A 26,432-nucleotide genomic window follows, 5' to 3' on the forward strand; every position below is an offset into this window, starting at 1 on the left:
TGATGCATATCCTAATAATTCGAGTGCGGGTGATAAAATTAGTGATTCCACCCAGCTTAGCAGAAGGTATATACGTACATATTGTCTATGGATAAGTAGCTTACCAGAAGATCTTTTGTTAACCTGCGTAATGAATCTTTTGCCCGTGTTCCAAAAAATTCAAAAAACTCCTGTCCATCCCAATATTCAACAGATGAAACGTAATTCTTGAGTATGGAAATTGCCGATCAAAAGAAAATTCTTGAGGACGGAAATCATAGATTCTGAACAATAAAGCATATACAGCAATTTTCAAGCACGAGCAAGAGAATCGGCAGAGCATGTCTAAAGGAAATATCATACATTCCTAATACGCAGTTTTTGTGCATTGCAAAAGGAAATACGTTCTTATATTCACAATTTCCAGGGAATGGGAGCGTAAGGATGTATACCATCTAATTGAACATCCATTTAATTCAGTCATGTTAAATTTTCTTTTTCCTGGCATGGGAAGCATACTTCATACCATCTACCATCTTCAGATTCATCACTGCAGCCTCTACCTGTTGACCCTTATTCCCCCAACAGCATAGAGGCGAGTAATGTGATTTTTCCCCTTGAGATGTTGCTGAAACGCGTCTTCATTCATGCACCAAATTTGGCATAATTCACACCGTGGTCGCAACTCTTTCCCTTCCCTACCATACTCCAACTCTTGCACTTTAGCCTGATGACTTTTACCCTTCAAGTGCATTTCAAGTGCATCTCCGTCTGTGCACCAAATTTGGCAAAGTTCACAATGCAGAGCGCCTTCTTTCCCTCGCCCTTCTCTCTTGCTCATTTGCAAGCACTGCATTTTAGCCTTGTGTTTGTGCCCTTTCAAGTGTTGTTTGAGACAGTCAGGGCCAGAGCAGGGCACTTGGCAAGCCTTGCAGAAGAAATTGCCCAGTGGATCTACAGTTACGAAATTGTTGTTAGAAGGTTGTGGCTGCTTAGGTGGCCGGTATTGGAGGTTGCTAGTAGTTGCTTTCCTCTTAATCCCAGGCAAAAATGGCCTAGGAATCAGACTAGGCCTCACCAATGACCTAGAACTCAGTGACCTGGAACTAGGCCTTGCCAATGACCTAGGACTTGGAATCTGCCTTGGTGCTAGAAATGGCATTTGGGTTGGGTGTGAATTTGAAGGTGACACACAAGGAACCAGACCCTGGCTTGGAACTGGCATTGAACGCGGTCCCGGGTTTGGACATGGAAACTGGTTTGGTGTAAGCAATGGACCTGGATTGGAACTTGACGCTTGCACTTGATAAGATAAAGCTGGAATCAGACCCACACTTGAGCCTGATATTGAACTTGGCATAGGCCTTGGTCTTGTTGTTTCACCTGGGTTTAGAGAGGGCACCTGAAATAAGAAATGTTACTGATGACAGGTAAAGAAAATGGTACTTGAATTTGCTTTATTTGGAAATACCACCTAGTGGATAAGATAATTGACAGCAAACGAAGCAGATACCAAAGACCATGTGTCAAGAATGTTGCGTTTACCATATGGGCAATTTTCTTAATCCGGTATTCAAAGAGTTTCCGAAACTCTACTACTTTTTGTAAAGAGAGCGAGGTTATGCATCATGCAAACACGTCAAATCTTGAAACCTGATTCATCCATCTCTGAGTGCAATTTTCAGGAATTGTGCGAGGGTTAAGAATAACCCCATTGGGAGTAGAAATTATTAGGAAACACCCTTCTATGTGCTCATGTAAGCATTTATAAATTTTCAATGTCTGAACACTTGAAAGTGGCATACTGTATAAAAACAAGTACAGAAGGATCAGCAACTTATTGTAGGTTTGGCTAATCTTAAAAGCTTATGAGCTTTAATTTTTCAGCTTCAGGCCTTTGGCATTTCGAACTCTTTGCACTCTTCTCACCCGCCCTCCTTTTCTTGGGCAGATATATGAAGATGCCATTATGCGAGTGACACAAACTTAAGCCAACTCAAGAAAAATCTTAAACCAAATAATTTGAGCTCATAACTTATGTTAGGATAGTAACGCTGACAAACATTTGAGGTTACTCAAACCACACGATGTTCCTCTAGCTTTACAAGTAACACCCAGTTATCGCCTTTTAGCTTTCATTGTAAAGAAAAACGCATATAGTTCTTATTTTCCTGTATAATCTTGATAATACTGAGCCTCATCTACACATGCCATTTCTATTGTGGCAGCACATCAGCATTTGAAAGCAGAAATCTCTTGCTACAACAGAGCCATTAATGGAAATGACAAAATCCGGAGTTAAGTAGTTAAGTGATATCGTATAGAGGAAAGTACAAACTCTCACTTGGAAAGGCATTAGTTGTTCCATATAGCGATTTGAGCGTGAACGGAAGCTTGCTAACTTCCTTCTATAAGCCAGCTCTCTTTGGATTGCAAGCTCCACAGACATAACATTTTCCCCCTTTGCTTCTTCCTCCATTGCCGTTTAAGTTGTTTTCCCTGAAAATTTAAGCAGGCAACTTCTCAATTTGAGTTTGATCAAAACAACATAATACTAATTCTATGGCACTTCAGAAAAGTCCAGCAATTGGATCGAGTAGTCAGCAGAGACATCAATGGGAGATGTTGGTGATGAACATTATAGATTATTAGAAAGTGAACTGATGAGTAGGAGGAAACCACAATTGGAAAACTAAGCGTTGTTTCCCCCCAAATTGATTATTCTTAAGGACTGATAGTATTTTTAATAATTACAAAAATTCCCGCTGATTTTTTGTCCAAATTTTTAGGATAAATCATTTTTCTTGAAAGAGGAATCGAATAAGCATAAAAATATCAGCCAAAGATTGAAAAAAGGTAAGAAAAAGACAAACAAACAGACAATAAAACTGCTTTTTAATATAAAACTGAAGTTGGTCATAGTTTTATAGATTTTAGATTCCTCTAGTGGAGGCTAATGATTAATCCAAAACAATTTCGCGAATCTAACGAAAATTCAGAAAAGATGACAAAAAATACAATTCGCTTAGTATAGGGGAAACACACGCCCTCAGGCCGTGTTCGGATCACGGTTATCAATCTAACTTCCTAACTTCATTATATCAAATTTCATTTTTCCATTCATCATTTCGCCCACCCATCCGTGATCCAAACAAATCATAAGTCCACAAAAAATCGCTTGACCCTACCATAACCTAATAAAAGCGAAAAAATAAATGCAGCACCGGCATAAATTTTCATATTCCGAAATCTCTGTTGCTCTATTATTTTAAATACCACATTTCAATTGATCGCCGACTGACGAATATCAAAATACAACAACGACTAGTCTACAATATTGCCAAAAATGAGGCAAAACTGCAAAGAAAGTAATCAGAGCGCTTATAGATTAAGAGTGAGCTATACGTTCGTACACAATATTTTCACGCGTCGATGTGTTTGTATACAGTCAAGAAAAATTCTCCGTTTGGAACTTAAGGGAAGGAAAAGAAAAGAAAGGAAACGAAAGAGAAGGGAAATGAGAGAAAAATGGGAGAAAAAATTTACTATTCACTAAACTTGAAATTTTTATTTACTTGAAATACTTGAAACTTCTATTTTCTTTTCCCTTTCTCCTCCAACCATTAGAAGGGAATTTTTTTAAATTTTCCTTCAAAACAGATTACTGAGTACAATCCATGAAAAAAAATGAATGATACATAACGAGGCGGAGAGAGATTGGAGATGTTTACCGTGTCGAGAATGACCAAGCAGAGTGTTTAGCCTCGCCCCATTAAAAAAGCTATCAATCTCATTCCCGAAATCAAAGTCAAGCTTCTGTGAATGATAATGTGCCTCCAGGAAAGGGTTTCTAGGGTTTGGATGGTCTTCTATGAGAAAGACAGAGAGAGAGAGAGAGAGAGAGAGGCAGAGACAACTGGACAAGAGACAGAGAGAGAGGTGGCGAGAACAACTGGGCAAGAACCAGCAGTAATCACAGCGTTAATGTTCTCGCCGGAAATAACAAGGTGTACGGCCCCGTTTGTTAATCTCCTCCGCAGCGGGATTGAGCTTATTTCACATTTTTAAACTCAAAAATAATTTTTTAATTTTTTTTTCATCGTATAAAATATTTCGATGAGATCATTCAAACAAGATTCATATTGTATATTTTTATATTTCAATAAATTCATAATTTTTGAGCTTGAAATTACCTTTTTAAAAAATAAGAGCTTTTTTTCGTTTCCGGAACGGAGCCCGATAATTCTAATCGATTATTAATCCTATGTTTGTTTTCACAATGAAAATGTGGATATTATCCATGGGCATGTGAATCCTCTCATTTAGAGGTATTACCAATACCTTGGGGGGACTTGGTAGTAGTATTCATAGTCCTAAACCACGTGACTAAATTACACTGACCCAATTACCCTATGCTACTTGGGTATTTGAGATCATATGGAGCAGAAACTTAATTATGAAAGCTATAGAGACAAAATTTAATTATGACCCTTTAGTATAATATGATCAGAATAACAATATCTTCACATCGATTCAAATGGATTGAAAATTATAGTATTTAATTTTTTTATATTAAAAATTATGATTAAAAAATTAAGTGTTCCAATTTTTAATTTGTTCGACTGATGCGAAGATATTGCTATTATGATCATATTATTTTAAATGGTCATAATTAAATTTTGTCTCTAAAGCCTTCATAATTAAATTTTTGCTCCACAAGATCGCAAATAAAGAGTAAAAACTTAATTATGAGAGTTTTAAAGACAAAAATTAATTATAAACCTTTAGAATAATATAATAAAACAATAAGATCTTCACACTTAATTAAAATAGATTGGAAATTAGAGTACTTAATTTTATAATTATATGTTATCCTTCAATCTGGCCTAAGGGCAAAAATGGAAATATATATTATCAATCCAATCACATCCCATGTGAAATAAATATGATATTAATAATTTCATCATCTAATCTCATTTCAAACAAACATACCTATTACCAATTCCTACACATTATCAATCACTTCTCATTACCAATCTTAATCTTAATCTCATCTCCTTACGAATCCCTCACATTTATCACTGTTATTAAACGGGTCCAATGGCCATTGCAAGGTGGGTGAGGGGTATTATCGTCATTTAATGACATGGCGACAAAAATGGGTCCCAGTTTCCCAAAATCACAAAACGCAGAAACGTACTGTCGTTTGTGCCAGCACACCAAAAGCATGCCTTTCTTTTACGATACGAAAAGAACCATTTTTTACTCACTTTTGAAGTGAACTTATTAATTAATTTTCTAGAAATATACAGAAACATGAGTTTGTAATTTTAGTAAGAATGATGAAGACAAAAAGAGAGGTGACTTGGATAAAAACGAGCGTGAAAAAATCATTTCACTTTTCTTTACCAAAATCAATGGCAACTTATATATTAGGAGTGAGGCTAATTAAGAACAATTTTACGGATGCTACAAAGCAGATGTCGAGCGGTCGATCCGTCCGTTCATAGCTGCAATTGACGATTTCGATCTTGATCGAACAATTGACGGTTGAGATCTGTATGCACTCAAATTCAATCCAAGCGTCTGTGCCGAGCTAAACGATCGAATGTCACTTGGCACTGGGGTGCTTGACAGCATTCCCAGGTTGCAATTTACACTGAAACAGACTACACAAAAGAAGAAGAATTATTTCAAATATTATACATATTGTTTAAAGTTGTAAATGTTGATACATTACAATTGCAGCAATAAAAAATTTAGTTCTTTACTTTCCATTTTAGAGAACAGCTTTGCTAATATCTACATATCTTAATTTTATTCTCGTTTATATCAAAAGGTAGAATCACCATAAAACAAGTCATGGTCAAAGCTTTTGGATTTTATAGCACAAATCTTGTTACAGGTAACAAAAAGCCACGGACACACATATGACCACATAGGCACACAAATGTTTAGATATTGTGTCTGTGACCATCGAATGTTGGATGATTTCGGAGACAGATGTATTATAGATGTGTACGGTCGATCTGCAGCATTGTTCTACAGGCAACAGAAGCCGAATCCTTGTCAAATGCTCTCTTTGGCTTTCATATCACATTTGTACGTGCATCAACCCAATCCTAGTTCCAACTGTCAAGGATGCATGAATTGGATTCCTTAACAGGAGGAAGATTAGTGAAATTTCATGTCCATATTGGCACATACCTGTGCAAATTTGTTTTTCAACTTTTTCTACCCCACCGATAAATAAAAAATATAAAAAACCTACACTTGCATTTTACGAAAACTTTTTTGCTTTTAGTTTATCCTTTCAACTTTTGGTTGCCTGATCAAAAACCGAAAAAACAAAAAACTTTGGTTCAATTTTTAATGCTTTTTTGGTATCTAGAGGAATTGGAAAATAATATATTATTTCTTTTAGCACAAAACTAACAAACAAAACCCCCTAGGCTTTACTTATTAGGTGCCCCTCACGGACTTAAAACCTATAATAACTGAACAACATCTGAAAAATAATTATGTTGTCTATTCTTATTACATCTTCTTTTTTTTTAATCTGCTTATTACTACATCTGAAACAGAACATTCTTGACATTCTGAATGTTTGATGCATGGGGGAAAAAAAATTCACATTGGTGTTTTTTTCCAGCTCCATATATCGAATTGGCACAACGCTAGTTGGTAAAAAAGATACGAGTATTTTTATCTTTTTTCCCGACTCAGTGATCGATGCAAGCTAGCGTTGTTTCCATTCGATGCAAGTTTTAATCTACTATTATGAATTAAAATTTTGGAGTGTGAATAAAATAAAATAAAATTAATTTTCAATTTTGAAAGTGTAAAATAAACAAAAACTCAAGTTCAAACTGTTAGATATTGTACTAGCGTTGTGACCGTTCAATACATGGGACAATTTACATTCCGTGTATCAAACGCTACCGTGTACAATAGATAGTTTAAGCTTTCGTGTATCAAACGGTCACACCGGTTATTGATAGAAAATATAGTTTAAGGAAAAACATCAATGTGAATTTTTTTTGTCCGGTGCATCGAAGGGGCACAACGTTACATGGGTGTTTTCTCTATGTCCATGTATCAAACGGTCACACCTCTAATTGATAGAAAAGATTGTCACGGCCCAAAACCGACCCTAGAAGTCGTGACCGGTCAAGCGGATGTTAAGTTGCCGAAGGCCTGCTCTTATTCTAGTTTAGAGATTTCTAACATCATCATCATTTTAAACCATATAAACAAAAGTATGCGGAAGCGTAGAATAAATAACATAATCCCAGACCTTCTAAGTGTATAGGGAGCATCAGCATTGGAATAAGCAAATGTGAATAATCAAAACATGCCACATCAGATTTTGATTATCCATTTAGAGGTTGCTAAAGTTAACAATGTCAAATCCCACATTGGTTATTTTTTGCCCATAATCAAAACCAATAGGTCCTCCAAACTTTTTTCCTTCATTTCACGCATATTTTTTGAAAATGCGGTTTTTGAAGGAAAAAAACTGTTTATGTTAAAAACAATTCAAAAAAAAAAAGTTTTTCGAAACAAAAAACAGTTTTTCAAAAAACAAATTTTGTTCACTTAAAAACTATAAATACAATTTTGAGAAATTTTGAAAGAATTGTATTTACACAAATAATTTTGAAATTTTAAAAACTATAAATACAGTTTTTTTTAAAACAGATTTTGTGTAAAAAATAGTTTTCTATAAAAGAGTTTTGAAATTTCAAAAACAGTTTTTTGAAAAACACACTTTATTTACTTACAGTTTTTAAAATTTTTGAAAGCATTATTTTTTGTAAAAAAAAATCTGAAAGTTATAGTTTTTTAAAATTATTTTTTGAAAATATTGTTGAGAGAGAGAGAGAGAGAGAGAGAGAGAGAGAGAGAGAGATAATGTTTTTGTGTAATGTTGGTGTACTTGATTGAGAGATAAACTTTGGTTATTGACAAAATATTGTTAGTTTATTGAAGAGCCAAAATTTGATGAGTTGTTAAGAGGTTGCTAGGTTTGATTATTCTAATGTGAGCACTTTTTGGATCCAACATTGCTAACTTTAACAATTTTTTGTTTTGCTTATTCCACTGTGGATGCTCTATAATAATAACATAATCCCATACCTTCTAAGAGCATCCGCAATGCTACTAATCAAAATCAATAATTAAAATGTGCCACGTCAACATTTGATTATCCATTTAGTTCATAATCAAACTTAACAACCTCTACCTCCACATTGGTTATTTTTGTATCTCTAACCAAAAAAAATCCCACAATACACAATGCACAATTGTCCGATCATAAATGAGTTTTAATCACGCACACGACCACACCAAATTATTCGTCTCGATGAGACGATTCTAATATGAGGTGTTTTTGAGTTATTGAGTTTTGAGTTTTAATTGTTGAGTTTGATTATTGAGTTTTGGTTATTGGTAAAAGTTGTTAAGTTTGGTTATGGAATGGGTGGAATTTGGTTATTTACTAAAAGACTTGTAACTTTAGTTATTATAATGTGAGGTGTTTTTTTAGTATTGTTGTTAAATTTGCTTATTCACATCCATTTGTTTATTACAATGCGGATGCTCTAAGTGTACAGGTATAATAAGTACAAACCATTAGAGAACTTATGATTGTCCATGTAGCACAAACAGACATTGAGCAGTTCATTGCTATACACGCTATTCCTTGGGAAAAAAATTGAAAATATTTGCATAAGCAGAAGCTCGTGTGAAATACGTAATATCAAGGTTACAGGTTTGACCATGGAAACATTTTCATATCGTGTAATACTTTACTTGCAATAGGAGCAAAATAGAATAAATTGATCAGAAAGCAACATCGACATAAGATACTTTCAGGTCATTCATAATAGTCCAAGTAGAAGGACTCTTCATGGTTTCATCGATAGAATTAAAATAGTACTATTGTTCGACGGCCTTGCCAGAACATGAGGGGAGCGACCTCTAGGTCAGAGAGAGCAACGTTATGATATCGATACCACTTAGGGTGCATGACCTACACCCCTCCCTTACTTCCGCATGTCTCTTTATCGTCCCTTAGGACTTGGGACACCGTATGAACATAATATAAGAACATAAGCCTGAACAATTCATAACATTCAAGTTCCAGAGTCATATTCCATGGTCTACATCCGGCCACAAATAAAATACACGTGAATAGACCACTTTCCGATAATTCACGGTTTGCTAAAAATAACAAGTTTCATGGATAACCACATGATTCACATTTTCCAACATTTTAAAGCAAATACATCTCACATGAAAACGTTTAAATAAAATGCATGTAACCAAGGTATTGCGTAACTCACCTTTAACTCCATAATTGAAAGTCACACAAGGCTTTGTTTGTGTCATTTGTTACGCCTCAGACTCATCTATATACCATCAATACTTGTCATTTTTCGTTCAATGTAATCAGAATACTTGTAGGCCTTCTCGAGTATGAGTTGACCTATTCGACTTAGCAGGGTTCGGGAGTTCAAATAATAATTACTCACTTCGATCAATACACATACTAGTTCCAATTTCACAAGTATTGATATTGTGAAATCAACATAGTTAGGTAGTTGCCTAAAAAGATTAACTAACCCAATTACCTGCTAATCCTACTTTTGTTTTTGGCCAAGAAAAGAGAGGAGAAACACGTGAGGGGGAAGGTCCGGTCATGGCCGCGGTCACATGCGGCGGTCCGTGTATGAACGATAAGGAAAGAGCGAAAGAGAAGGGGCGATGATTTTACTCACTAAAATTTCGTCGTGCACAAAGGGGAGAAACATCGGGGTTGATCGGCGATGGGTGCGTGCCAGGAATACCAAAAAGCAAAAATGCTAGTATTACAATCGCTGACGTCATGCTGACGTTAACTCAAAACGACGTCGTTTTGTAAATAAGCGAACACAGAACCCTTTTACCCTTTTCCAAAACGACGTCGTTTTGTAAATAAGCGAACACAGAACCCTTTTACCCTTTTCCCTTCTCGTCCGTCGGCCTCCAGTGACGCTCAAAATTTTCAGAGAAGAGAGAGAGGGCGCGACTGCCACCACCGCCGATTTCAACCACGGGTACTCTTCCCACCACCACCGGCGACCACCACAACCCAACCCCGGAGCTCCCCCACCTCCATTGACTGCAACCACCACCGATTTCAGAGTACTTACCCCCACCACGACGGTTTCTCTCTCTCTCTCTCTCTTACCAATAATTGAGTCGGTGAAAAAAAAATACTAAATTGAGTTGATGGAAAAAAAAACCTAATTCAAAAATTAGGGTTTCAACTGGAAAATTAGGGTTTAAATTCGAAAATTATGCAATACGTTTCTGTGATACAACTCGAAAATTAGGTTTTGTTAGTTAGGATACAACCAGAGATTTATTCAATACGTTTCTGTGATTGCTTGTTGAATCAAATCGATGTTGATGAACTGATGTTGTTTTGATTTTCCTTGCTACTGGTGTTGTTTTGAGGAGGTTTTTCGAACTTAGCTTGTTCTTGACTGCTGCTGCTGTTAGTTTGATTCAATATCATGGATGCCTACTATTTTGATAAGCTCATGGATGCCTACTATGCATGCTGGGTTTTCAGGGTTTGCTGCAGTATTAAAACCCCATCAAGCTGCACTAATTGCAGGTGTTCTAGTACTGAAAAACTGAGAAATCTGTTTACCTAACTGTTCTTAGGCCTAGTAAATTTTTTTTATTTCAATTGCTATTTCACCAATGCAGATTTACCTGAGGTTGTTCACTAATGCAGAATGGAAATTGAAATAATTTAATAAATGGTATTTCTCTAGTTTATGTAGCTTGTTTTTTTTATTTCGTAAGTTCGTGATCTCTTGTTGCAAATAGTTTCATAAAAGGAGGTTGCGCTGCATCATTCACCTAGTTCCTAACCAAATTCTTAGTTTGCAAACCACAAGAAGTTCGGATTTTCTGCAAGTAAGCCTCATGTGGTAAATGGAATTCTCACAAAGGGTGAGTTGGGTGTTGGGTCGATTATTGGCTTCTGGGACACTGGTTGGTATGGCAATGTAGTTGATGTTTGTTGGTTTTGGCTATTTGGCTCTATTATGGTATGGCAATGCAACTGATCGTAGTTTTCATGAATTCTTATTTCTTTACTTCTATTGGTATCTATGATGACAAATCTACTTCATGGATTTTCTCTACTGGTACACTCGTAATGCTCTCTTTCTTCACTTACAAAAAGGGAGAAGTAAAGTCCACACAGCCAATTTTTATGCATAAAAAAGAGAAGTAATTTTTTTGTGATCTAAGTGTGAAGCAGTAGTATCACCTCATACTTTTTTAGTGGATTTTCTTTGGGAAATGATAATGTTAAAATTGTTTTTGTTGGTTTCAAAACTCCAGTGCATAAAAGTCGTGTACATTGCAAATGGTACAAGCCTTTTGTGCACTAGAGTTTTGGCACCAACAAATACGGTTTTGACATTATCATTTCCCTTTTTTTTTTTTTTTTTTCCTTCTACAGTAATTGGACATGTGGAGAGCAGGACACAGCTAGCCCGATACGTTACTCAGCATCACTCTATCCAAGCAGGGCCTGCCTACATGCAGCCGAACTCCCAAAATGTAAGCAGTGGAGGGATTTTTACTCTACTGTCTTGTGGTTTTATTCCTAATAATTTTGGTGTTTTCCTTATTGCTAATTGTTATTCTCAAGTTATGGTTGGAAGATTGGGAGGGCAGCTTGAAAAGATGACAAGACTATTTTATTGTTTTGGATTCACTTTGGAATTTCACACCCGAGTCAGAGCAACCATTGATTATTCCCACCCTAGAAGAGTTTTTGTTTGGGAAAAGCTACAGCGACCAAGATGATTCATGAGTTTAAACAGAGAGATATCGCCTCAACCTATATAGCTCCCCAATCCGAATTACAGAGCGAAAACTTTGATTTAATGAGGCAATCAAGCCATAATCCGACCTTGAGCAACGGAGTAGACGATTAATCGAGTTGTCGCAGCCAATTTGGGGGATAAGCGAACTCGCATCCGACTGATCCCCACTGTGATGCTCATTATCTAACTGTGCAGCTTGAGAGAGTGAAAGATCATGAAGACCCTACATTATTTCCTCTGTCTCAATCACATCCAAAGGTTCAGATAACTTCTTGAGTAACACACCTTCCCAATCTTTCCAACGGCCGTTTTCCATTTGGCAAGTTCAATCACACATAATGGGTTGTCATCCACCGCTCTCATACTCACACGAACTCGGCAGTTCGCAAGATATCAGATACGATCGACCCTCTGCCATGGTTCCAAAATTTCATGCATAAACTGGCTTAAACTGAGATGAATATGCAAAGGCCCGTGTCTCTTCCTCGTTAGAACTGAATCGACAGAAAATCAGTCAATATAGAAGTAGGGTAGTCATATGGTACACATTCCTTATTAGGGGGTGTACCGTACGCATCATGATTTTAAACCCTTGGATTTCAAAGAAAATAATCCGGACCACCCATTTATTAAATCAATTTATAAAATAAAAAAATGGCTTAGCAGGTAACAGGTTGTTCTCTCCTCCTTGACTTTCTCTCCCTCTCCCTCGTGTAAAATACTACAAATTATATAACATAACCACAATTGTTATGAGAACACAAAAAATTAACACTTTCTTACCACAATGTGTCGTACCAAAAGAAATCGATCAAAAGATACTAGATACAAGACCAAAATATATCGTAGCACAATCAATAATTATTATACCCAAGCAAGATACATGTCTAAAATATCACAAATTAAATATTGTATAACTTAACATCCTAACAGTCCTGATCGATCATTTTAAAAATACACTCACTAACGACATTTAGACTGTACAGTCAATTTATAGTATTTGGTATGAAACCTAGTCCTCTGTTGTAGTTGAATGTAACGTAGCCATGCGACTGTGACACAATAATGACGATCAAATCCGTTGAATTTTTTATGTTTGTTGATTAAGTCACCTACGTAAATTTTTGTCTCAATCAGGTTTAGAAAGCTCTATCATCGGCACGCAAATTGAATAATAGAATGATATTTTCCATCCAATTAAGTGTCTAGCTATAAGCCATCAACTTCATTCTTGGTACGAATGACCTAATTAATATTATGTAAAAGATAGACGATTTTGATAAAATTAAAAATAAAATTAAAAAAACACCTTACGTGGGGCTCAGATGGTGCATTATTATATTTTAATGTTGTATTGAAATTGAACGACGAGATTTGTTGAAGTATGAGACTTTAAGGACTAACTATGTAATTTATCCTAAAAAATAACAACATTCTTTTAAAAAAAAATAGGAACGAAGGGTGTAAGACATGAACTCCAGATCTTTTAGATAAATGTCCAAACTCCAACACTTTATCACTATGGTACACAATTGAGAATTTGTAATTCTAAAGGCTATTAATTATATAATATTTTATTGTATGTAGGGGCTTTATTTTCAGGCTAAAAATTTGAGAAGACAGAGACCTCAAATGCCTCTGTTCTAGTGCTGGGCCTACACTTGTAGATCATATTATAGCCTATGTCATTGGTGTAAATCAATATGTCGACTATAATAATTTTTTTTGAAAGAAAGTATAATGACAATAAATTTACAAAATTATTTAGATTTTACTTCCACGACCTAGTTCCAAGGACCACCATTAAATTTTGATTGTTATGCATAGGGTGAAGGTTTGACACCGATCCATGTGTCAAATATATAGTGCCAATTGTTAAGTGCACTGCCCTGAATATTAATAAGATTGGGTATTAATATAATTAATTTCACCAATTACAAAAAGGGGAGTAATTTTCACACTCTATTTTTCGATATTCACACTTATTTTTTTGTACTCCATTTTAGTGTCGAAAGTGTATGCATTTGAGACAGTATGATAATTATTTTTTTAGTGACCTCTCATTTTTCCACAAAGGAATTTTTATTTTTTGAATTAAATTTTGTAGAGAAAGAATTTGATTTAGACAATATTTTGAGAGGAAATTGTAGTTGTATTCAAAAATTTGGATATAGTACTTACTTTTTGGTGAATTTCTTGGATGAAAATTTTGTGCGAGAACTTCATTTTTAGTTTAAATTATTGAGGTATTGTGTAGGGACAAATAAGATTTTTAAAAAATAGTATGGAGGGAATCGAAAATTAAGATAATATGGTGAAAATTTTAAAATTTAAAAAAATAATGTGGCGGGAATTGAAAATAATTAGTGGTATTGTATTTTGCCAATTATAACTATCGTTACTGAATATTCCGATTGAATTTTTTTTATATGACACGTTGTGGGTATGAAAACGCCAATTTATAGGTGTTGTCACAACAAATTTGGTTATATTACTGAATTTGTGGTATGATATTTTGTTGATTATAATTTTCGTTAATTGAACATTTTGATTGAATTTTTTTATACGACACGTTGTGGGTATGAAAACGTCAATTTATGGTGTTGTCATAATAAATTTGGTTATATTATTGAATTTGCAGTATGGTATTTTGCTAATAATAACTATCGTTAATTGAGCATTTCAATTGAATTTTTTTTATACGACACGTTGTGGGTATGAAAACGTCAATTTATGGTGTTGTCATAACAAATTTGGTTATATTACTGAATTTGTGGTATGATATTTTGTTGATTATAACTATCGTTAATTGAATATTCTGTTTGAATTTTTTTATACGACTCGTTTTGGGTATGAAAACGTCAATTTATGGTGTCATCATAACAAATTTGGTTATATTACTGAATTTGTGGTATTTTAGACATGTGTTATTACGGAGTATTTTAATTAATTTCCTTTGGTACGACACATTGTGGTAAGAAAACGTCAATTTATGGTATTGTCATAATAATTATGGTTTGTTATATAATTTGTGGTATTTAAATATGTTTTCTTTTAATACGACACCTTGTTTTAAGAAAATGACAATTTTAGGTGTTATCATAATAATAGTGGTTATTTTATAAAATTTGTGGCATTTTACAAATATTTTTGGCTTGAGTATAACAATTGTTGATTCTGGTACGACATTTTTTGATTTTGTTACGGAATATCATACGAGTAAAAAAAAATTTGGTACGATTCATTGTGGTAAGATAATGCCAATTTATGATGTTGTTATAACATTTGTGGATAATATTATTTAATTTTTGATATTGTACGCATATATTTGGTTAGGATACAAGTATTATGGATTTCGGTACGAATAATTATGGTTACATAATAACAATATTTTTTAATTATGGGTAACCTGCTAATGACCTGTTCAACAGGTAAATTTTAATGTACAAGTCGTAACTAGAATCATAAATATGCATTACAAAACCAAAAATCGGCATAATGAAAATCACAAATTGTCATAATTTAAACATACGATATACCCTGTGTACCATAGCTTCCTCCATAGAAGTATATGACTATTCGACAGTTAGATGAGAACAATAATACTAGGTGTTCTGCTAAAGAAAGCGTGACTGTTAGTTCATAAAGGAATCAAGTGACCATCTAAAACAAATTTAATTGATGGATGCTAAAAAACCACCTGAAAGAAGATTTTAAGGAAAGCAAACTAAACTAAGGCTCCGTTTGTTTTGGCGTAAAATGTTTTCTGATAAAATGTTTTACCTATTTTTCGGTATTTGGTTGTGTAAAATATTAGGAAAATAAATATTTTTCATCAATCGGATGAAAATGACTTAGTGTCTGTTTGTGCTCTTCATTTTCACATTTTTAACTTCTACTTTTTCAGTTTTGGGTGTTTGGCTGGTGGGGAAGAAAAAGAGTTTTGGGAAAATGAATTTTCCAATTTTAAAGATGCAGAGCAGAAGTCAAAAACAAGTCTGGAGGTCCTTTTCCACTTCTCATTTTCCACTTCTGATGAGCTAAGAGGAGAAAAGACCAAATTATCCTCTATATTTGGTTTTAGGACTCTCTTAGGGTACTCATTGAAAGGCTTTAGAGCCAAAATTTTAGTGTGACCATTAAGGATAAAATGATCAGAAAAATGAAATCTTCACATCGGTTAAACCGGATTGAAAATTTGAGCAATTAATTTTTTAATCATATTTTTTAATATAAAGGGTGTAAAAAGCTTTTTTTTAGGAGAAATGTGTAAAAAGTTTTGTGTGTGCTGATACAATTAAAAACGTTTTTTAAAAAAAAAATCAATTAAATCATTATTTATACATAGTATATCCCATAATAAATAAACAAGGGCAACATGGTAAAAAATCATGTCATAACTCATTTTCATCACATATCTTTCAAATACTACTCGTATTGCAAAATGCATTCTGCACATATCATCCAAACACTCTACCAAATTCAAAAAGTCATTCTGACCATAATCTAGAAAGTCAAAAAGTTGAAAATGAAAAGTCAAAAAGTAGGCTCCCAAACACCCCTTTACTCTTAAATCTTCTGTAAGTTATTTTCTGAAATGAACTCTCTGCCTTCTACTGCAATTCTCATTGCTCAGTTTTCTCGATCGTCAGCCTTAACCCACGTTTAATTCCAATATTCTCAGATCTCTCCACAGTTTAAGCCCTTTCTGTCTCTACACTATTTTGTTGATTTCTGAAAATATTTTCAAGTGTTAACCAAACATCATAAAATAAAATTTTAAAATTTATTTTAAAAAAAAAATATTTGACATAAAAAACATTTTACATCAAAACAAACGGAGTCTAAATTGTCACGTGGATCAAGTTGTTGGGTCTTCAATGTAATTGTCCCATTATATATGCGGTGTCTATGCAATCAGAATTAGAACTAGCCCAATATCTCAATTCGAACAGGTATCCCCCTCTCCAGTTCAGAGAAACAGGTACCTCTCGCGCTCTCTCTCCCTCTCTCTCTCTCTCTCCGTTTGCTGTTTTTTAATATTAGGGTATCAGATGCTTAAATGTAATATATGGTTAAATAAACACACCAGTTATGCAATGAATCCTGAACACTGAATCTTGTGTAATGCAAGTTGCAGAACCTTTTTGTGTTTGCATTTACTTGTATTTGCAGAACAAGTAATACATAAAAGTTCCATCTACTTATGGTTTAAGAAGTTTAGTTTATTCATAGTCTCTGTTGATTTGTATAAAAAGCTATTTTTCCAACTAGTATTCTGAATTTGAATTTGTGTATTGGGATAAGTGTTTCAGTATATACTTTGAGAGAGAGAGAGAGAGAGAGAGAGAGAGAGAGAGAGAGAGAGAATTCATGAACCAGTTGAAACCCTTGTTTCTTGTTCATACTAGAGATTGGGCACGTGGCACGCACTCTGTGTGTGCATGTGAGAATACATGGGGTGTGCAAGTGGGGGAGTGGGTAGTTGATCGAACGTGGGGTATCGGAGTTAGAGTGAGAGTGTTTTTCGTTTATCACTGTCAGTTAATTCTTGTCCACTTGTTGTGGTTACAGAGCAAAAAAATAATTTTGGGGGGTAATTATGGAAATCACTTTTGCGACATAGTTTCACAAAAGTGTTCATGCCAAAATGGGTAGCCCCTTACCCGTGCATTCTCCGTTGAGCAAGTGTGTATGTGTAGCAGAAAGACGGCAGAAAACATGATAATTTTTTTGAATTGTTTTTTGAATTTTTTTTTGCAGTCTTCCTACCTTTGGCTAAATAGCACTGTAGGAATGGGTGCAATCTCAACCCTGACTCAACGTCTCAGAGCAACACCAACCACAGCAATATACAAGTCCGTCTACAAGGTGTATTATCTACATCTATTAACATTACCTTATGTATTGGACCAGTAACTTTATGCCATAGATTTTACCTGACTCTGATCTCTCTCTCTCTCTCTCTCTCTCTCTCTCTCTCTCTCTCGCTCTCTCTTTGTGTGTGTGTGTGTGTAGAAACCGGTTGCTGATTGCAGTATTTTGTCATTGAAGAAGAACTCTTTTCTCTTTGGGCAATTCACTGCTAGACACTTTCAGGGATTCCATTCAATTCATGGCGTTAGAAAGCATGCCGGTAGGTCATATTACATTCTTGTATATTATAGTACCCAAATGAACTATGGTGAAGAAATTAAACTAGCCATTGATAGATCATAGATACAATGTTGATTTCTAACTAATTATTTGATTACTGTAGAAGATTATCTCGATTAAACGGCAAATGCTAGTTTAATTGTTGGAGTTCTTGTTGATTTGCATGTGTCTCCCATGGGCTCTGTTTGTTTGTTATGCATATGTGGTGAAGAAGACAAAAAAATAGGACCCCTTAACTAATTAGAATGTTTGTTGCTATGTAGAACCGGCATGGACACGCAACACGACATAGACATGACATGTAAATCTAATTTTTTTTGGTGAACATGATAGGTTGGGGACACACATGGGATGTTATATGTGTGTTAATTGTTTTTTTTTTTTTTTGGAGAAAGGCAGAAATTTATAAAAGGGACCAAGCCTAGAACCTCAAGGAAAACCTTGAGAAAGAAAACATACAAATCCAACTGGATACATCAAGAAAAGCAACAGCCTAGCCATAACAAAAAATTACAAGAAAATAGAATCTAAAATTCTCCACTCGCAACAAACTCTGAGATTGTCGGGGTTTTTGAGCTCGCGTTTCCAGGAAGTAGCACAACTCTTGACCTCATCCAGAATTAACTTCTCAACTCCTGTAGATTCATGACCCACCTGAAGAAAAATCCGACCATTCCGTTCTTTCCAAAGATAGTAAACAGAAGCAGCTAAACATAGTTTAAACAGGGTGACCCTCATAGAACCTCCCTTGCCATATAAAGAACCCCACTGAGCTTCAGAATTAAGATCCCAAGCATGGGCTGGAAGGCCACAACAAGTTCTGACCCGTAACCAAACAGAAGAAGAGAAAGGGCAATCGAAAAACAAGTGGGAATGTGATTCCACTCCGCCAATGCACAGCACACAGTAACTATCATTTATAATCCCCCAATTATGCAACCTATCCTTGGTAGAGAGTCTCCCAAGAATAGCTAGCCATAAAATAAAGGACCACCCGGGGACATGGTTTTTATACCAAACCATGGGCCACCAACCAACATCAGGAGCTTTGGAACGAAGGGCTTCCCAAGCTGACTTAGTAGAATAGGTACCTGCAGTAGACAAAGTCCAGATAACTGAATCTTCTATATCTTCATGAGGAACCAGATTAGGAGCAGTATTCTCCATTATTTCTTTAATCACAACATTTCTGCTCCTAGGCCATCTCCATCTCCCATTATGAACTATAGAGCTCACTTTCGCATTAAGGGATCTCCCTAAATTGAATGTCACCCTATGGAGCACGGGTACCGGTACGCGGTACGGTACGGGTACGGGTACGGAAAACGGCAAAACCCCAAAAAAGTAGGGTACGGGTACGGGTACGGCGGGGGTACGACGAATAGATATATAATTTTTTTCTATTTTTATTGCTTTAAATGAAATATAAACCCATTTTACCAACAAAAAGCAACATAGATAAAAGTTCGAAGTTCATACATCAAGTTCAACGTGCCTAGATCAAAGCTAGACGAGTTCCTTGTTCCTTACATACCAACAGTACTTACAAACATCAACTCAGTGTAAACGTGTATGTGTATATAAAAGAGAGAGAACTTACGTCTTCTGTTCCGATTTGGAGCCCTAGACCGCTGCCTCTCTCAGTGACTCAGTAAACGTGTATGTGTATATAAAAGACAAAAAAATTACACAATAAGCCCATATTTTATAATTATTTACAAAAAAATCCCTGGAATTTTGAAAAAAAAATCATTTTGGGCTAAAACGTACCTATGCCGTACCCATGCCGTACCCTAGCCGTACCCAAAATTATCAAAAGTACCCGATCAAATTTTGCCGTACCCGGTACGTTTTTGCCGTGCCGGCGCCGTACCCGTACCCGGTGCGCGTACGGCGACATTTCTGAAGTACCCGTGCTTCATAGATGTCACCCTATCCCCATACTTAAGATACAAAGGGCCAAGGGAGTGCCAATTATCCAGCCATAGGAAAGTGTTTCCACCATTCCCAATCCTATGTTGAATAAATCTTTGACCATCCCTACGCAGACCAAAGATCTTCCTCACAGTCCAAGATGAATCTTGAGGGAGATCCAAAGACCAAATACACCGATTCTTTATTACATAAGAATGAATCCACTTTACCCACAAGATATCCTCCTTTTTGCAAATAGCCCACAAGTGTCGTAACATTGAAGCCTTGTTCCATTCAAAGAGCCTCTTGAAACCCAAACCTCCTTCCGTTTTAGGGACACAGACAGTAGCCCGAGCAACCTTAACTCCAGAGGATTTCAACTCCAATCCTTTCCAAAGAAAAGCACTAAGAAGACTTTCAATTTCTTTCATAGTTTTCTTTGGAAGAATGAAAATGGAAGACCAATAAACCTGGATACTGAAAAGAACAGAGTTTATCAACTGAGCTCTTCCCCCAAAAGACAGCAACTTATTAGACCAAGATTGGATTCTTTTCAACATACGATCCTTAAGAACCACACAATCAGAGTGCCTTAACTTTGTAGAGATTAAAGGAACCCCTAAATACTTTACAGGAAGACTTTCCTTAGGAATATCCAGGAGAGATCTCAAATCCTCTTTCAGATTAGCACAAGCACTCTTGTTAAAATTTGGCTGCAACCCAGAGAAGGAGTGAAAATCCTTTAATAGGCCATCAATAGTAGCAAAAGTAGAAGAGTCAGCCCCACAAATTATAAACATGTCGTTAGCAAAAACTAAGTGAGAAAGAGAAATGGCCGCACATTTAGGATGGAAGGAGAATCCTCCTTGAGAAATCCTAAATTGTAACAAACCAGAGAAAGCTTCCATGATGAGTAAGAACAGATAAGGGGATATAGGATCCCCTTGTCGCAATCCCCTTTTCCCAGGGAAAAACCCTTTCAATTCACCATTTATAATAACAGAGAACCTTGGGGTAGTAACACAAGCTCTGACCCAACTAATGAATTGAACCGGGAACTTCATTATCTGCATAACATCAAATAAGAACTTCCAATCCACACTATCATAAGCCTTCATCACATCCAGCTTAATAGCACATCTTGGAGTCCCTTGATCCCGATGATAGCCTCTCACAAGATCTTGCATGAGTAAAATATTGTCCATAATAGATCTTCCTTTAATGAAAGCAGATTGAGAGGGCCCAATTATAACAGGAAGAACAACTTGCATTCTGTTAGCCAAAATCTTGGTAATGCACTTGTATATGGTGTTACAACAAGCTATAGGTCTGTAATCCTTAATGGAGTTTGGAGCAGGAATCTTAGGAACCAATGCTACTGCAGTAGAATTCCATCCTCTAGGCATGGATCCAGGAGCAAAAAAAGACAACACTCCAGCAATAAAGTCGTCTTTAACAACATCCCAGTTATCAAGGAAAAAAGCTGAATTAAAGCCATCCGGACCAGGAGCTCTATCCCTATGAATAGACTTTAAAGCATTCCAGACTTCAATTTCAGAAACAGACCCACTAAGCCCCTCATATAACTCCTGAGGCACTTTGGAATGAATTGCAGCAGATAAGGCCGCAGTGGCATCCCTTCTATGAGTAAATTCTGTCCCCAACAGCCCCTGATAATATCCAAGAATCTCTCCTTCAATTGCAGCAGGAATTTCCAATCTAATCCCTTCACTATTTACCAAACTAAGAATGGTATTCCTCATTCTATGAGCAGCCATCTTTTGGTGGAAATTTTTTGTATTTTTATCCCCCAAAGCTAACCAGTGTACTCTAGATTTCTGCCTCTTATAAGACTCCTCTGCATGGCTTAAAGAGTGGAACTGCTGAACCAAGTCCTTCTCCAAGTCATGCAAGAAGAGGTCTGCAGGATTTTTAAAGCACAAGTCTTGAATTTTTGCCAAATTTTCTCTAGCCTTCATAACCCTCCCGCTAAGGTTACTGTAATGTTCCTTATGGAAAACTTTTAGCAAAGGCTTAAGACCCTTAAGTTTAAAACTAAGCCTATCCTTAGGGTTACCAACAACTTCAGTATGCCAAGAAAGAGCAAGCAATTCCTTGAAACCCCCATTGTTCATCCAAAAATTATAAAAATGAAACGGAATAGCTTTAAAAGCGCTTATGCACAAAAGAAAGAACAAGGGCACAGTAGTCTGATACCCCAGGGGCATGGCCAACCACCTCAGTATCCCTAAAGAGGTCTAACCAGTTATCATTCACCAAAACCCTGTCAAGCCTGCTTTTATTAGACCCAGCACCCCATTGTTTATTGGTCCAGGTGTACCAGTACCCTTTAGTAAACATATCTTGCATATTAAGATCCTCTAAACAACTGTTAAAATCAGAAGCCACAGACATATCAAAACCCACCATCCTCTCAGAAGGCCTACGAACAACATTAAAATCTCCCAGAAGAGTCCAGGCAGAAGAACCAATCACGGGGAACAAGGATCTCAGATCAGTCCACAAACTAAATCTTTCTCTAGCCAAGTTCAGACCATAAACCACAGTAACAAAAAAACTCTTATGGGCAGGAAGACAAGGTAATCAACTGATCAGAGCAAGAAAGTAGAGACACAGAAAGCAGCAAAGGGTCCCAACCCACAATAATACGGGCCACAGGAAAACTCACCAAATTATGAACAAACTGCCAACCAGTAGGAAAACATCTAGTAGTAGAACAAGCCATATTTTCAGGCCTAATCTTTGCTTCAACAATACCAAACAAAGAAAGACAATTAACTCTGATAAAGGAAAGTACCTCCTTTTGCTTTAAGGGGTTATTGAGGCCCCTTATATTCCAAACTCCAATTTTAGTCATTGAGGAAGTTTAGGCTTCCTTCCTGCTCCTTTCCCCCTATTCCTGCCCTTCACGACTTGAAGCACAGGGGGTTCATCAACTTTACCTATGGACAGAACAGAAGTTCCAGAAACAAGCTCACCAACCTCCTCAGACAGAGCAGCTGATGAAAAAGCAACAGGATCAGAGCATTCATCAGCCTTTTCAGTCTCCTTAACAGCTAAAGGAGAAAATCTGTTACCAGTAAGAGCATTATCTACAACAGGGTTGGAAACAAAACCAATATCCTTTAAGTCAAGCTCAGAAGGAAATAAAGAATCCACCAAGGTGTGCTTCTCAGAGTTGGTATGCACCAATTCGGATTCCTTAGTATAGTGATTTACCACCGTCTCTATAGCAGCATTGTCACAAATCAGAATCCTAGAAGGGGTTTGAGTTGAAACCTGTACAAAGTTAGAATCTGAAACAGGCTTAGGAAACCCAAGAGAGCTTCCCAAGTCCGCAGAGCTACCCTCCCTAAGGGGACTAGTAGCAACACCAGGCTTAATACCACCAAGAGATCCAAAAGATAAATCCAAATCAGAAGAGACCAGCCCCCCAGTTACAGCTTGAACAGAAGTCCCGACAACTTGAGGAACAACCACTGGAATAGACTTAGGCTTAGCAAGAAAGTGAGCATCCGAATGTCCAAAAATCCTACAACCCATGCACTTAAGAGGGTACCAAGGATATTTGATATTCACAATCACAGTATCTCCATTAGGACAGTGAAGATCAACAGACTCAGGAAAAGAAGAGTCTAAATTGACCTCCACACAAACTTTGGCAAAGTTCATTCGTTTGCATTTAGTAGTCATCTCATCACAATAGAGAGGCTTACCAACAGAACTAGCAATATAGCTAAGCCCACGTGCAGTCCAGTACTCAAAAGAAACATTATAGAATTGGACCCAAATTGGGACAGATTGAAGCTGCTCCTTTATCAATGCCATGTGAGGTTGCCACTTCTTAAGAACTAGCAGTTTACCACCAATAAGCCAGGGACCAGCTTCTAACACTTTAAACAGATCTCCATCATGTGAGAAAACGAAGAAAAAGAAGCCAGAATCATTAGCAAGGACATCACTTATACCAAACTTGTCCCAGATTTTCATTATAATACTTCGCACCATCTGAAATGGAACTTTCTTATCCAAAAAATGACCCACCAGGCAATTCTTCCATCGACCCAGCCCCTGTTCCTCAACCTCAGCAGGGGGAGATACCACAATTCGATCATTAATCACCTGTGGAGGAATAAACTCCAAATTAACCTGACCCACAGAGCTTTCTCCTACCTTATCCTTCCAAGCTCCCCTTGGAGAAGGAGTAGGCACAGATTTCTCAGCCAAAACCTTACGTAACATAGCATTTTCCTTACTTAGATCATCAAGCTGGTTGGCCATAGAAGTTTCACCATTAATAGGAACCGTAACCATTTCAAGGCAATCTAGCAATTTAGGTTTAGAACTCGAAGAATTAACCAGCACTGAGCCAGAACAAACTTTCATAGAGTCAGAAAGAGCAAAATTAGGGTTCAGATCCATCGCAGACAGAATTGGGGCACGAACTAGTAAACACAGGCGGAAGAACCCCAGCATCAGCCGTAGTGGGGAGCACAGGCAATACATTCATCACGGACGATGAGTTAGAGTTTTGAAAGTTTTTCCCATTTTTAGGGTTTTTAACCAAAGAAGAAGAACGTAAAACTGGAAATTGATCACCTAGATCCATCATACCAGAACAGAAGCAGAGGTAAACTAAGAAACAAAGATCTCCATTGAAAAAAAGGGCTGGAAATTGATCACCTTCGTAGGCGTACAGCTTCGTCGACGTTCTTTTTGCCTCTTTCCACGTTTAAAAAACGCACAATTATGTTTTTACTTTCTCGTGTTTTCTGCACAACCTTAGGTTCCTAGAAATTATCACACCGAAAAGGAAGTTGATAATCAAGCATTAAACTTCCAAGATTTGAAACTATGTGTGTTAATTGTTATATGGATAAACAAGCCAAAAGCAACCAAAATACCATATAGCCCATTTTTCATGGTTATTAGTGCATAATTCACTAAAGTATTTTGATGAAAAACGTATGTCCCTCATAAGTGTGTTGTTACGTTTATTCAGGCCTCATCTATCACACGAAAAGAAGCCTCGCACGAGCATCCGTACAGTTTCATGAAAGTGTTCTAGTGTGTTCTATAGTGTCCCTGGAGTGTCCAATGGAAAAAGTTGAACACGTGTACAAAGACGGAGAGTGTCAGTGTCTGTCAAGTATCCAGCACTGGTACTTGACCTCCGGCGAAGTGTCCATTCTGCATAGGTTTGTTGTATATAGTTCTTAGCTTATTGCCAGCAAGATAAAGAAGTATATTCAAAATATATGAAACCAAACCTTAATTTTGTTCCCCAAAATCCAAATGTTTTTCCCCAAAATCCAAATGTTTTTCAACCACACACTAACTATTACTCGTAAAGGATAAGACTCACAGAGCACTTCTCTAAAATACCCAACTCTCTGGCACTTTGGAGTTTGGACACCTTAATTGGAGTATCACACTTACACTAGATAGTTTCTAGTTTCGGTGATGAGGCCTCTCTAGCGCAGTCCAGAACATTTTTGAAGGAGTGCAAAAGATTCTAGCAAAGTCTAGTAGTTTCTGGGTCCCGAAGATTTTAACGAAGTCCAGAGGTTTCCTTAAATGCTCCAAAGTTTCTGGTGACAGTCTGTAGACTTCCAAAAATTCAAGAGTGGGTAATGATCTTTAACATATTTCATGAGTTATCGATAATTGTGTCATGGGATATTATATCGAGTCCAATAGGTCCAGTGGGACATGTGGTGTGCCCTCCCATTAGTAATGTAGTGGCTGACCCTCACTTATATGTCCTTTTTCTTTCTAGGCGAAATAATCATGTGTGCACCCCTAATACTTGGCAGTCATGACCACATGATGGATCAGACATACTTGATAACTTGTCCGAAATTGTGGATTGTGTAGTTTCCAAAAGAATTGAATACGTTTGGAACTTTATAGCCTTCCAATTTTCTCCTTTTCATTTTGCAGCCAAAAACTGAGCTTTATAATTGCGATTTATTAACTTTGTGGTTTTTAGTATACATAATTCTGGTGTGAAGGTGGTCGTGTGTTTTCACCAACATGTGTCCTCCCACTGACTGAGGAGAATGTTGAGAAGGTGTTGGATGAAGTGCGACCGAGCCTATTGGCGGATGGAGGGAATGTGGCTCTGCATGAAATTGATGGTCTTGTTGTGGTACTAAAGCTGCAAGGAGCATGTGGTTCTTGTCCAAGTTCAACTATGACACTCAAAATGGGAATCGAAACTCGGCTCCGAGATAAGATCCCAGAAATTCAAGAAGTGGAGCAAATTTTGGACGCCGAGACTGGCCTTGAGCTGAATGAGGAGAATGTCGAAAAGGTTGGACCCATAAACCTCTCCTATCTATCTCTGTCGTACTAAATTGCTTATTCCTTTTAATGGAGAGTTGAATTTTATGCTTCGATAGTAGGTTTTATGAGTCTTTTAAGCTTCAATATTGATAAAGATAAAAGGAACTGGCATATAAA

At 36.6% G+C, this 26,432-nt stretch overlaps 2 protein-coding genes across 5 annotated transcripts in view; one reads left to right on the forward strand and one right to left on the reverse strand.

The window, feature by feature from the left end:
* Window positions 1-220: 220 nt before the first annotated feature.
* On the reverse strand, window positions 221-3,913 carry LOC131336265 (uncharacterized). Its single transcript, XM_058372053.1, has 3 exons — window positions 3,711-3,913; window positions 2,324-2,478; window positions 221-1,381 (listed from the first exon to the last, which is right to left on the reverse strand). The coding sequence occupies exons 2-3, from the start codon at window positions 2,456-2,458 to the stop codon at window positions 539-541; spliced, it is 978 nt and encodes a 325-aa protein (XP_058228036.1). The 5' UTR covers window positions 2,459-2,478; window positions 3,711-3,913; the 3' UTR covers window positions 221-538.
* A 7,548-nt stretch (window positions 3,914-11,461) lies between these two features.
* The window catches only part of LOC131335835 (nifU-like protein 3, chloroplastic), a 33,520-nt gene continuing 18,549 nt past the window's right edge, over window positions 11,462-26,432 (forward strand). For 2 of the 4 annotated variants that reach the window (XM_058371355.1, XM_058371354.1), the window contains exons 1-4: window positions 11,470-11,607; window positions 17,640-17,747; window positions 17,895-18,012; window positions 25,982-26,283. In XM_058371355.1, the coding sequence (XP_058227338.1) occupies window positions 11,587-11,607; window positions 17,640-17,747; window positions 17,895-18,012; window positions 25,982-26,283 (549 nt within the window). In that variant the 5' untranslated portion in view covers window positions 11,470-11,586. Of the gene's footprint in view, window positions 11,608-15,649; window positions 16,861-17,639; window positions 17,748-17,894; window positions 18,013-25,981; window positions 26,284-26,432 lie in introns of those variants that run through there. The other 2 variants (XM_058371352.1, XM_058371356.1) reach the window with 2 other exon arrangements.

Source organism: Rhododendron vialii, chromosome 8a (genome assembly GCF_030253575.1).
Source record: "Rhododendron vialii isolate Sample 1 chromosome 8a, ASM3025357v1".
Taxonomy (NCBI): Eukaryota; Viridiplantae; Streptophyta; class Magnoliopsida; order Ericales; family Ericaceae; genus Rhododendron; species Rhododendron vialii.

Bases quoted from the DNA above. Each gene is read 5' to 3' on its own strand.
- LOC131336265 (XM_058372053.1), bottom strand. From the start codon at position 2,458: ATGGAGGAAGAAGCAAAGGGGGAAAATGTTATGTCTGTGGAGCTTGCA. The intron at 1,382-2,323 runs GTGAGAGTTTGT...TTCTTATTTCAG, and splicing joins AACAACTAATGCCTTTCCAA to GTGCCCTCTCTAAACCCAGG.